Source organism: Theropithecus gelada, chromosome X (genome assembly GCF_003255815.1).
Source record: "Theropithecus gelada isolate Dixy chromosome X, Tgel_1.0, whole genome shotgun sequence".
In the NCBI taxonomy this organism is placed as follows: Eukaryota; Metazoa; Chordata; class Mammalia; order Primates; family Cercopithecidae; genus Theropithecus; species Theropithecus gelada.
Genome location: NC_037689.1, coordinates 40,447,242 through 40,459,751, shown reverse-complemented (window position 1 = coordinate 40,459,751; position 12,510 = coordinate 40,447,242). Strand labels below are relative to the sequence as shown.

General features: G+C 39.8%; 1 protein-coding gene across 3 annotated transcripts in view; it reads right to left on the bottom strand.

Moving 5' to 3' along the window:
- Positions 1-12,510, bottom strand: part of PPEF1 (protein phosphatase with EF-hand domain 1) — a 135,845-nt gene that overhangs the window by 110,742 nt on the left and 12,593 nt on the right. For 2 of the 3 annotated variants that reach the window (XM_025372597.1, XM_025372598.1), the window contains exon 1: positions 8,139-8,773. In XM_025372597.1, the coding sequence (XP_025228382.1) occupies positions 8,139-8,184 (46 nt within the window). In that variant the 5' untranslated portion in view covers positions 8,185-8,773. Of the gene's footprint in view, positions 1-8,138; positions 8,774-12,510 lie in introns of those variants that run through there. The other variant, XM_025372596.1, reaches the window with a different exon arrangement.

Here is a 12,510-nt window from a genome sequence, read left to right as displayed (position 1 = left end):
ATTTTTGTATTTTTTAGTAGAGACAGGGTCTCACCATGTTGGCCCGGCTGGTCTTGAACTCCTGACCTCAAGTGATCCACCCACCTCAGCCTCTCAAAGTGCTGGGATTACAGGTGCGAGCCACCGTGCCTGGTCTTTTTTTTTAAGGGTCAGGGTCTCACTCGGTGGTGGTCCTGGCTGGAGTGCAGTGGCATAATCATAGCTCACTGTAACCTCAAACTCCTGGCTGGGCTCAAGTGATTCGCCCGCCTCCCAAAGTGCTGGGATTACAGGCGTGAGTCACTGAGCCTGGCCCGATGCTACTTCTCTACATGGAAGGGGGATAGAGCACAAGAAAGGGAATAGCCTTGATTTTACATGTAGGTTACGCTTTCTCAAACTGCCATGATACTCCAGAGGCAGAGTACTGTGGTCAGGTGGAAGGACCTAGCAGGACAAAAAACCCTTAACACTAGTCAGACCAGTGGAAACAGGAATCAAGCACGAGCCTTGGTTCTGTGACTTGCTGTGTTCCCTTAAGGAAATCACTTTGCCTTTCAAAGCTCATTTCCTTTTCTGCAAACTGAGAACAACCCTTCAAAAGGCTGTGAGGATCAAACGTATGTTACAGGGCCTAGCCAACTTGAAAAGCACTATGCAAATACAAGGTACTGTATACAAGTAAATTTAATTAAAGCTAGCTTCTGAAGCAGCAACATTCAGAGGTGGCATAAAATGGTGTGATGGGTGACAGCAAAAAATACTTTGTCGTCAAAACTCCTTGAATTCAAACCCCAACTCTACCAGCTGTAAGCTGCATAAACTTACCAAGTAGGCCGGGTGTGGTGGCTCACGCCTATAATCCCAGCACTTTGGGAGGCTGAGGTGAGCGAATCATGAGGTCAGGAGTTCAAGACCAGCCTGGCCAACATGGTGAAACTTTGTCTCCACTAAAAATACAAAAAATTAGCTGGGCGTAGTGGTGGGCGCCTGTAATCCCAGCTACTCAGGAGGCTGAGGCAGGAGAATCACTTGAACCTGGGAGGTGGAGGTTGCAGTGAGCTGAGATCACGCCACTGCACTCCAGCCCAGGCGACAGAGTGAGACTCAGTCTCAAAAAAAAAAAAAAAAAAAACTCACCAAGTACTTACCACACTGAGCATGAGCTGCTTCCACTATACAAACAAGAATAATAACCCTTTATTCAGGCTTATTACAAGGATTAAATAAAATATATGTAGATGATGTTGAACACTCTTTGGAATATGGTTAGTAATCAGGAAATAATATCTGTCATTTTCTATCAAGAGCTTTCAAAATATTTATAGCCCTTGACACGGCAATTTCATATCTAATCAACCAGAATATAGAAATAATCCAAAATAAGGAAAAGGCTTTGCACAAAGAAATTCTTCAAAGTGTTATTTATATTAGTATTAAAAGGTCCAATATTTGAAGAATAATTAAGCATATTATGGCCTATTCACCAAATAAAATATTTAGCAATGACTAAAATGATATTTGCAAAGCATTCATAACAACTTGAGAGATGTTTACATAATATTTTAGTGCTAAAAGTGAGGCTACAAAAAACTAACATTTAGGATGATCAGAAATCTATACTATACAAAAAATACATTGAAGGAAATTATCAGAATGTTGTCATTATCTCTGGGTAGTGGAATGATGAGGGAGTATTCATTATTTCCAACTGCTTTTCTGTATTTTTTCCAAATTTCTGAATGAGAGAAAATTTTATGCATACAATGTTTGCGTATGAAAAAATGTAAGTAAACATCACTGCATCAGCTTTCAGCAGATTTGTTATTATGAACTCATAATAAACCTTGATTGGCATATCCAACAAGAGATAAAAGAAGAAAAAGAATTTTAAATGGCTATTCTGGATGCACTCCATACGGGTTTGCCCTGCTCCATAAGGAGCAGTGGAGCCATAAAAAAAAAAAAAAAAAAAAAAGAATCTTAAGGGAATACTCTGAACAAGTATATGTTACCAAATTAGATAACGTAGATGAAATGGACAAATTCCTAGAACTACCACAAATGATTCAAGAAGGAATAGAAAATCTAAATAGTCATATAACAAGAGACAGAATAAGTAATCAAAAAAACTACACACAAAGAAAATCTCATGCCCAGATAGCTTCACTGATGAATTCTACCAAATATTTAAAGAATTAATATCAATTCTTCATAAACTCTTCCAAAAAATGGAGGAGAAAGGAACATTTTCCAACTCATTCTATGAGGCCAATAGTACCCTGACAGTTAAATCAGACAAAGATATCACAAGAAAACTATAGATCAATATCTCTTATGAATATAGATGCAAAATAATTCTACAAAATACCAACAAACTGAATTCAGCAACACATGAAAAGTATTATACACCATGACCAAGGGGATTTATCCTAGGAATGCGAAGTTGGTTTAACATCAATTAACATAATATGCCATTTAATTAACATTATATGCCATATAATAAAATAAAGGACAAAAACCACATGATCATCTCAATACATGCAGAGAAAGCATTTGACGAAATTAAACACCACTTTGTAATAATAAAAAATCAATAAACTAGGAATAGGAGTGTGTTTTCTCAACCTGAGAAAGAGCATCTACGAAAAAGACACAGCCGATATAAGACTTACTGGTGAAAGACTGAATGCTTCTTCCTTAAGATCAGGAACAAGACAAGGATGGCTAGTCTTGCATTTCTATTTGACATTGTAGTGGAGGCAAGAAAACGAAACAAAAGGCATTGGAAAGAAACAAGTAAAACTACATTTGCAGATGACCTGATTTGTAAATAAAAATTCCTAAAATATCCACTAAAAACCTATTAAAGCTAATAAATGAGTTCAGCAAAGTATACAAGACCAATATACAAAAATCAGTTTTTAAACATTTACAATAAACAATCCAAAAATGAAATTAATAAAAATCCATGTATAATATCAAAAAGAATAAAAAACCTAGGTTAAATTTAACAAAAAAAGTGTAAAACTTATACTCTGAACACTACAAGACAGTGGTGAAAGAAATTAAAGATCTAAATAGATGGAAAGACACCCCATGTTCAAGGATCAGATTATTTAATTGTTAAGATAGCAATACTCCCCAAATTGATCTACAGATTCAACACAACCCCTGTCAACATTCCACTTGGCTTGAGACATTGACACATTGATTCTAAAATTCATATGGATATGTAAGGGACCCAGAATAGCCAAAATAATCTTGAAAAAGAGAAACAAAGTTGAAGGATTCATACTTCCCAATTTCAAAACTTCATTTAAAAAAAAATTTAGTAGGCCTGGCGCAGTGGCTCACACCTGTAAACCCAGCACTTTGGGAGGCCAAGGTGGGCGGATCATGAGGTCAGGAGTTCAAGACCAGCCTGGTCAACATGGTGAAACCCCATCTCTATCAAAAATACAAAAATTAGCCAGGTGTGGTGGTTTGTGCCTGTAATCCCAGCTACCCCGGAGGCTGAGGCAGGAGAATCACTTGAACCTGGGAGGCAGAGGTTGCAGTGAGCTGAGATCGTGCCATTGCACTCCAGCCTGGGCGACAAGAGTAAGACTCCATCTCAAAAAAAAAAAAAAAAAAAAAAAAAAAAAGCTATAGTAATCCAGACACTGGTACCAGCATAAGAAAGACATACAGACCATTGGAATAGAATTGAGAGCCCAGAAATAAACAACATTTATGGTCAGTTGATTTTTGACAAAGGTGCTAAGAGGATTCAATGGGGAAAGAACAATCTTTTCAACAAATGGTGCTGAGACAACTGGATATCCACATGCAAAAAATGAATTTGTACTCCTACCTCACACCATATGTGAAAACCAGCAACTCAAAATGGTTCAAATGCCTAAATGTAAGAGCTAAAACTACAAAACTGTTTTTTTGGTCTTTAAAAATACATATATTTAGGGGGTATGAGTGCAATTTTGTTACATGTATAATGAAGTCTGGGCTTTTAGTGTAACCATTACCCAAGTCACATACATTATACTCATTAGGTAATTTCTCATACCTCAACCCCCTCCCACCCTCCCAGCTTTCTGAGTCTCCAGTGTCCATTATTCTATTCTGGATGCCCACGTGTACACATTATTTAGTTCCCACTTATAAGTGAGAACATGGGGTATTTGACCTTCTGTTTTTGAGTAATTTCACTTAAGATAATGGCTTCTTGGTCCATCCATGTTGCTGCAAAAGACATGATTTCATTCTTTTTTATGGCTGAGTAGTATTCCATGGCATTATATATATATGCACACACACACATATATACATATGTATATATACACACACACACACACACTATATATATATCCACACATACATATACATATACCCCACATTTTCTTTATCCAATCATCCATTGAAAGACACTTATGGTGATTCCATATCTTTGCTATTGTGAACAGTGCTGTGGTAAACATAAGAGTGCAGGTATCTATTTGATATAATGACTTCCTTTGGGTAGACTCCGTGGTGGGATTGCTGGATGAAATGGTAGTTTGGTAGTTCTATTTTTAGTTCTTTGAGAAATCTCCATGTTTTCCACAGAGGTTGTACTAATTTACATTCCCACCAGCAGTGATAAACATTCCCTTTTCCCTACATCCTCACCTACATCTCTTGTTTTTTGACTTTTTAGTAATAGCCATTCTGACTGGTATGTAAGATGGTATCTCATTATGTTTTCAATTTGCATTTATCTGATGATTAGTGATGTTGAGCATTTTTTCCATATGTCTTTTGGCCATTTGTATGCCTTCTTTTGAAAAGTGTCTCGCTCAAGCCTGTAGTACCAGCACTTTGGGAGGCCGAGACGGGCGGATCACGAGGTCAGGAGATCAAGACCCTCCTGGCTAACACGGTGAAACCCCGTCTCTACTAAAAAATACAAAAAACTAGCCAGGTGAGGTGGCGGGTGCCTGTAGTCCCAGCTACTTGAGAGGCTGAGGCAGGAGAATGGCGTAAACCCGGGAGGCGGAGGTTGCAGTGAGCTGAGATCCAGCCACTGTGCTCCAGCCTGGGCGACAGAGCGAGACTCCGTCTCAAAAAAAAAAAAAAAAAAAAAGTGTCTGTTCGTGACCTTTGCCCACTTTTTAATTTTTTTTTTTTTTTTCTTGTTGATTTGTTACAAAACTCTTAAAGTAAGACATGAGCATAAATCTCTTTGGATTCGGGAATGGATTCTTAGATATGACACCAAAAGCACAAGCAACCAAAGAAAAAATAAAGTGAACTTCATCAAAATTAAAAACTTTTGGCTGGGCACGGTGGCTCACGCCTGTAATCACTGCACTTTGGGAGGCCTAGGCGGGCGGATCACGAGGACAGGAAATCGAGACCATCCTGGCTAACATGGTGAAACCCCATCTCTACTAAAAATACAAAAAATTAGCCGGGCGAGGTGGCGGGCGCCTGTAGTCCCAGCTACTCCGGAGGCTGAGGCAGGAGAATGGCGTGAACCCGGGAGGCGAAGCTTGCAGTGAGCCAAGATCGCGCCACTGCACTCCAGCCTGGGCGACAGAGTGAGACTCCACCTCAAAAAAAAAAAAAAAAAAAAACTTTTGTGCTTCAAAGAACACCATTAAGAAAGTATGAAGAGAATCCAATGAATGAGAGAAAATATTTGCAAATCACGTATTTGATAGGACACTTGTATTTAGAATATATAAATATCTCTTACAACAAAATAATATAAAAATAAATAATTCAATTAAAAATGGATACATGATCTGAATAGATATTTCTCCAAAGAAGATATACAAATAGCCAATAAACACATGAAAAGATGCTCAATGTCAGTAGTCATTACAGAAATACAAATGTAAACCACGGTGAGATACCACTTCATGCCCACTAGGATGACTATAATCAAAAGGACAGACAATAACAACTATTGCTGAAAATGTGGAGAAAGTGAAACCCTTATACACTGCTGGTAGGAATGTAGAATGGCGCAGTCACTTGGGAAAACAGCTTGGAAATTTCTCAAAATGTTAAACATAAAACTACCATATGACCCAGCAATTCCACTTCTGGGTATATACCCAAGAGAACAGAAAACGTATGTTCACAGCAGCATTGTTCATAACAGTGAAAAAGATGAAACAGGTCGGGAGCAGTGGCTCACGCCTGTAATCCCAGCACTTTGGGAGGCCGAGGTGGCGAATCACCTGAGGTCAGGAGTTCGAGACCAGCCTGGCCAACATGGTGAAACCCCATCTCTATCAAAAATACAAAACTTAGCCAGGTGTGGTGGTGTGTGCCTGTAATCCCAGCTACTCTGGAGGCTGAGGGAGGAGAATCGTTTGAACCCGGGAGGTGGAGGTTGCAGTGAGCGGAGATCGCACCACTGCACTCCAGCCTGGGTGACAGAGCAAGACTCTGTCTCAAAAAAGAAAAACAGAAAAAAAAAAAGCTGAAACAATCCAAATGTCTATCAATTGATGAATGGATAAATACAATGTGGCATATTCATATAATGAAATATTATTCCGCAATAAAAAGGAATAAAGTACTGATACATGCTACAACATGGACAAAGCCAGACATAAAAGGTCACACAATGTATGACTCCATTTACATGAAATGTCCAGAAGAGATAAATCCGTAGAGACTGAATGTAGATTTGTGGTTGCCAGGGGCTGAGAGGAGAGAGGAAGTGCTTAATGGATAAGGCGTTTTCCTCTGGAGTGTCGGAAATGTCTCGGAAGTACATGGGGTTGTGCTTGCACGACACTGTGAACATACCAACTGCTACTGAGTTGTTCACTTGACAATGGCTAATTTCATGTTACGTGAATTTCACCTCAATAAATCACAGGTATTTGGAAGAAAAAGCAATCCAAAAATCTAAGCTAATATTTCCACTTACATGCAATGTTTTAAAAGTTGAAAAGTATTTCTTTTTTTTTTTTTAATTGAAAAGTTTTTCAAAAAGAGAATTTGTTTTTACAAGTTGACTTGGCTTTTTTTTTTTTTAACCTAAGAAATCTGGCTAAATTTAAAGAACTGTGAGTAATCCTAGATATAAAAAGATCATTTCTCTTTACTCTCAGCTAATAAATGTCTACTATAGTAGTAGAGTTCACATGGAGCTTTTGAAAGAGTTATTTCATGACATCCTTAAAGATTTGAAAGAGTTAGTACACCTCCTATGTCCCTTCCTACTTTCAGAGATGAGTTTCCTACATCATCAGCACAAGTCAGCTGGGTAGGAGAATAACATTTGATTCCCAAAGGAAAACATCCCACGCTAATTAGTATAGCGCACTCTGCATCCTAAACTCTCCATCTTAAACCTGAATAAACTTCCAAAGGCAAGATGTGGGATAGAAGTTGGAGAAATTACCTATAACCTAGACATCAAAGAAGTGGAGTTTAAGAGCAAATTACTCATACTGATTGTCCCAGCTTATTTACTTGTTTTTATTTTAATTTGCTTGTTGGAAACTCTATCCCTAAACGCTCAAGTTTGTTTCAACTAGATGCCAATAGCCATGAGAAAGAACCTCAGTACAAAATAAACAAAGTGATTTAAGCTTCTAATTCTACGGGGGTAGAGAAAGGCATGCCATCTATTTAGAAACAATACACCTTTTTTTGGAAACAGATGATCTAGCATTCTCCCAATTCTCCTAGAATATTTTTAAAACATGAGGCAAATCTCATGAAGTTCTGTGTTGAATAGATATAGAAATAATGTGATCATTGAGTTATAAAATCCAATAAAAATTCAATGATGCTACTAAATGTCACAAAAGTAGGGATATAGCTATTTATAAAAGTATTGAAGAAACACACATAAATTACACTGTCTTTCTTGTTCCCTGACACTGAGTTTTAAATTGAGGTTTTATATTGGTACATTATCGACTGAAATTAAATCAATCATAAAATATCTCTAAGACAATACTTTATGGTACTTCATAAATTCAAAGCTACATCTTCCTAAATGTAGTTTCCTATGCTCCTCTAATGATGCCTTGTGCAAATCACACAGGGCAGCTTGAGCATCGTGGGAGTAAATGAGAAAGGGGGAGAGGGTGAGGCCAGTTCATTTTCCCCTTTTCATTCATAACCACAGGCACATTCCAAGTACTCACATGTCTCAGATTTCCTGGTTTTCGTTGAAGAACTGCTGCATCCCATGACTTCTATCTAAATCATATGTGTTCATGAATTCAACTTCTGATTTTAAGACAGAGTGTGAAAAGTCCCTCCCTTTAAGCTGCGAGGAACCACTCTTAGCCGATCCTCTTCAGTCATAGATCCTAATGAGGAACACACAGGAGGGAGGGAAGGAAACCGCCAGTTAACCACATGGTAGCTGAGGGGCTGCTCAGCAGGATTCATTTTATGCTTCTTCTGAATCGCTGTTCATCATGTGATGTGGAAAGTGATCAGACATAATCTAATCCTGGCTTATTTTCCAAAACACAGCAGCAGCTACAGAGCAGCTATAGGCTGCTTCTCTGCTAGACATAAATGAGTTTCTCCATGTCTAGGTCACATCCAGCTCTGTATAAAATAGAGCATTCAAAATGAAAAGAAAAATTGAAATACGACAGTGTACGATTTTCTAATTTAAATGTGGGGAATGGGATGTGGAGGAGCTGACATAATTAACTGTTTTGGTTTTCAGCTCAAAGTAATTCAACCTATCTAGGCTTTTAAAAACACAAATTGGAAGTTGACTATGAGACAAAAACAACATATTTAAACAGCTATGCTGAAATTCAAAGTGAGTTCTTTGACAGTATTTCTCGGAATAAGTTGGGAACATTTGTTTTATTTAAAAAAAAAAAGGAGACAGCCGGTCGTGGTGGCTCATGCCCGTAATCCCAGCACTTTGGGAGGCTGAGGCAGGCGGATTACGAGGTCAAGCGTTTGAGACTAGCCTGGCCAATATAGTGAAACTCTGTCTCTACTAAAAATACCAAAATTAGTCGGGCATGGTGGTGCATGCCTGTAATCCCAGCTACTCGGGAGGCTGAGGCAGGAGAATCGCTTGAACCCAGGAGGTGGAGGTTGCAGTGAGCCGAGATGGCGCCACTGCACTCCAGCCTGGGCGACAGAGCAAGACTCCATCTCAAAAAAAAAAAAGAAAAGGGAGACTCGAAACCTCCCCCCAAATTGAGGAATCGTAATCTGTGAGAGTGCCCTTTTATTTATTATTTGAGATGGAGTCTCGCTCTGTCACTCAGACTGGAGTACAGTGGTGTGATCACGGCTCACTACAGCCTCGACCTCCCAGGCTCAGGTGATCCTCCTGCCTCAGCCTCACTAGTAGCTGGGATTATAGGCATGTGCCACCACACCTGGCTAATTTTTGTATTTTTAGTAGAGATGGGGTTTTGCTGTGTTGGCCAGGATGGTCTCAAACTCCTGATCTCAGGTGATCCACCTGCCTCGGCCTCCCAAAGTGCTGGGATTATAGGCATGAGCCACCATGCTCGGCCAAGAATGTCCTTTTAAACAAGCTCTCTGGGCACTGCTGAGGCCCGTCTGGAGTCTAACCTCGTGTTCTGTAGTCCTTCTCAGGAGCTTCCTGACTCCCATAATCACTTGATGGGAGTTTTCAACAAAATTCCTTTCCATATTATTCTGTCACGTCACTTTTTAGGGTGATGTCTCCTTTATTTTGTGATGCTCCAAACCAACCTGATCTAATATATTTGCATTCTTTTTTTTTTTTTTTTTTTTTTTTTTCCAGACAGGGTCTCACTCTGTCACCCAGGATGGAGTGTAGTGGCACAATCACGGCTCACTGCAGCCTTAACTTCCCAAGCATGTGCCGTGACACCCGGCTAATTTTATTTTTTTGTAGAGACAGGGTCTCCCTATGTTGCCGAGGCCGGTCTCAAACTCCTGGGCTCAAGTGATCCTCTGACCTGGTCCTCCCAAAGTGCTGGGATCACAGGTGTGAGCCATCTTGCCCAGCCCTTTCTGCATGTCTTGACAGGAACAAAGTCAGCGAACAACTGACATAGCTATCTTTCCATTAGTACTACACCAAAAGCTTCAAAATTTCAACTCGACTAAAGAAAGGGAAAACTAAAATAAGCAAAATATTTGAACTATGGCAATGTTTTGAACATAACAATAAGCTTAATAAACAGATTTTCTGACCAGAGGTGAACCTGATTATTTTATGTATTGAATTAATTAGCCTTCCTAAACTTTGGGTTATTTCGAAATTTTTATTTATTTTTTGAGACAAGATCCTGCTCTGTCACCCAGGCTGGGTGATGCAACCATGACTCACTGCAGCCTCCACCTCCCAGCCTCAAGTGATTCTCCTACCTCAGCCTCCTGAGCAGCTGGAACTACAGGCATGCACCACCATGCCCAGCTAATTTTGCACTTTTTTGTAGACACGGGGTCTCACCATGTTGCCCAAGTTGGTCTCAAACTCCTGGCCTCAAGCAATGTGCCCACCTCAGCCTCCCAAAGTGCTGGGATTACAGGCATGAGCCACTGTGCTTGGCTCTGTTTCCAAATTTGATAAGCATTTCTTTCGTGTCTTCCTTATCTACGTCATGACTAAAGAACATTAACAAGGTCAGATCCAAGGGCAGGATGAGCCCCGCGGCATTCCACTCCAAACCATCCTCCAGGTTCACCAGAGATCCATCACCTTCAGACTAGCTGAGTACATTTGTTCAGTTAGCTGGTAAACTCACCTATCATAACTCTCATTTATCTGTGAGACATCCTGGAGAATTTTACTAAATGTTTTAATAAAATGATGATATGTATGTATTTTGATACTTTGACATTCCAGCTTATTCCAGCAAAAGAAGAGAGAGGAAAGGAGGAGGAGAAAAGGAAGGAAGGGCAGAGGAGGAAGGAAGGAAGGAAGGAAATAAATTTGGCAAGATTTTTAATAACAAAATCATAGAAGTTTAAAGGTGAAAGAGACCTTTAAAATTACCTAGTATTCACACAAAGTGCAAGGAAGTTAAACAACTTGTCCCATGTCATATAGACCTGTGGTTGTCATACTTTGTTGCACATGAGTGTCACCTGGGGAGCTTTTCAAACTCCCAGTACTCAGCCTGCACCTCATTAAGTCAGAATCTCTTGGGGTTTAAAAAATACTGATGCTCAAGTACCACCTCCAGAGAATTTGACGTAATTGGTACTGGGTGGGGGATTGGGCATCAAGATTTTTTTTTTCCAGTTTTCTAGATTCTAATACACAGCAAAGTTTGACAATCTCTAATAGAGATGGTATTTTAGCAAACCCATGGTGTTGCATAGTGATGATCACATTTTCCTAGAAATGCTTTGGCTCCATCTATTTCAAGCTGAATTTTTCCAGAGGTCATGTCAGGCCAATGAGTCTGTAGCTTCTAGCATATACTCTTTTCTCATTTTTGAAATTGGGGCACTGTTCATCTAGGAATTCATCTAGTCCTGGTGACATTCTCCAGGTACCTAGATCAGTGCTCTCCAACTTGAGTGCTCACAAGACTTATTGGGGGTGGGGGGATGCAGATTCCCAGGCTTTACCAACAATACTCAGATTCAAAAGTCCAGGGCCTTGGAATATGCATTTAAAGTGCACCGTGCCAGGAACTTTGATGCAAGCAATCCCCATATCTCAGTTGGAGAAACACTATTTTCCAACAGCATCCAAATCTCCCTTGGGCTTTGCTCCATCCTCATGCTATTTTTTCTACCCCTTTTTATGAAGACATAAGAATTGGGGCTGGGTGCAGTGGCTCTCACTCATAATCCTAGCACTTTGGGAGGCTGAGGCAGATGGATCCTTTGAGCCCAGGAGTTCGAGACCAGCCTGGGCATCATAGGGAGACCCCATCTCTACCAAAAAATACAAAAAATCAGCTGGGCGTGGTGGTGCCCACCTGTAGTCCCAGCTACTCAGGAGGCCGAGGTGGGAGGATCGCCTGAGCCTGGGAGGTCAAAGCTGCAGCGAGCCGTGATCACACCACTGCACTCCAGCCTGGGCGACAGAGTGAAACCCTGACTTAAAAAAAAGGATATTTTTTAATTTAAAAAAGAAAACAGGGAAAAAAAAGAATTGAGCATTTAGTAGGCCTTAAACACTGATTGGACTGATTGATATATTTCAATTTCGATTTTCCTTTTCCAGAAAAAAAAAAGCAATGTCTCAATGTCCCTCCAGAGGCATTTGGTTTTCGGTCACCCCTCAGTTAATCCACAACAAACAAAATTACACAACAAACACAATTTCATATAAAAGATTCACTAAGAACTAAAGCGCATCAAACTTGAGTATATTTCTGTTAGACTATTAGCCCCACGGGCAACTTCCTAAATAGCCCTTGAATCTCTGGCACCTACATGGTGTCTTCCATATTGCAGATGTTGGATAATGCTAAATGAATGAATGAATGAACAAAGGAATCAATATTTCTAGGCCAGAGTCCTTTAAAAATTCAGTTGCTAAAAGTCATTATTAATGCATCATTTTGTGCACAGGTATGT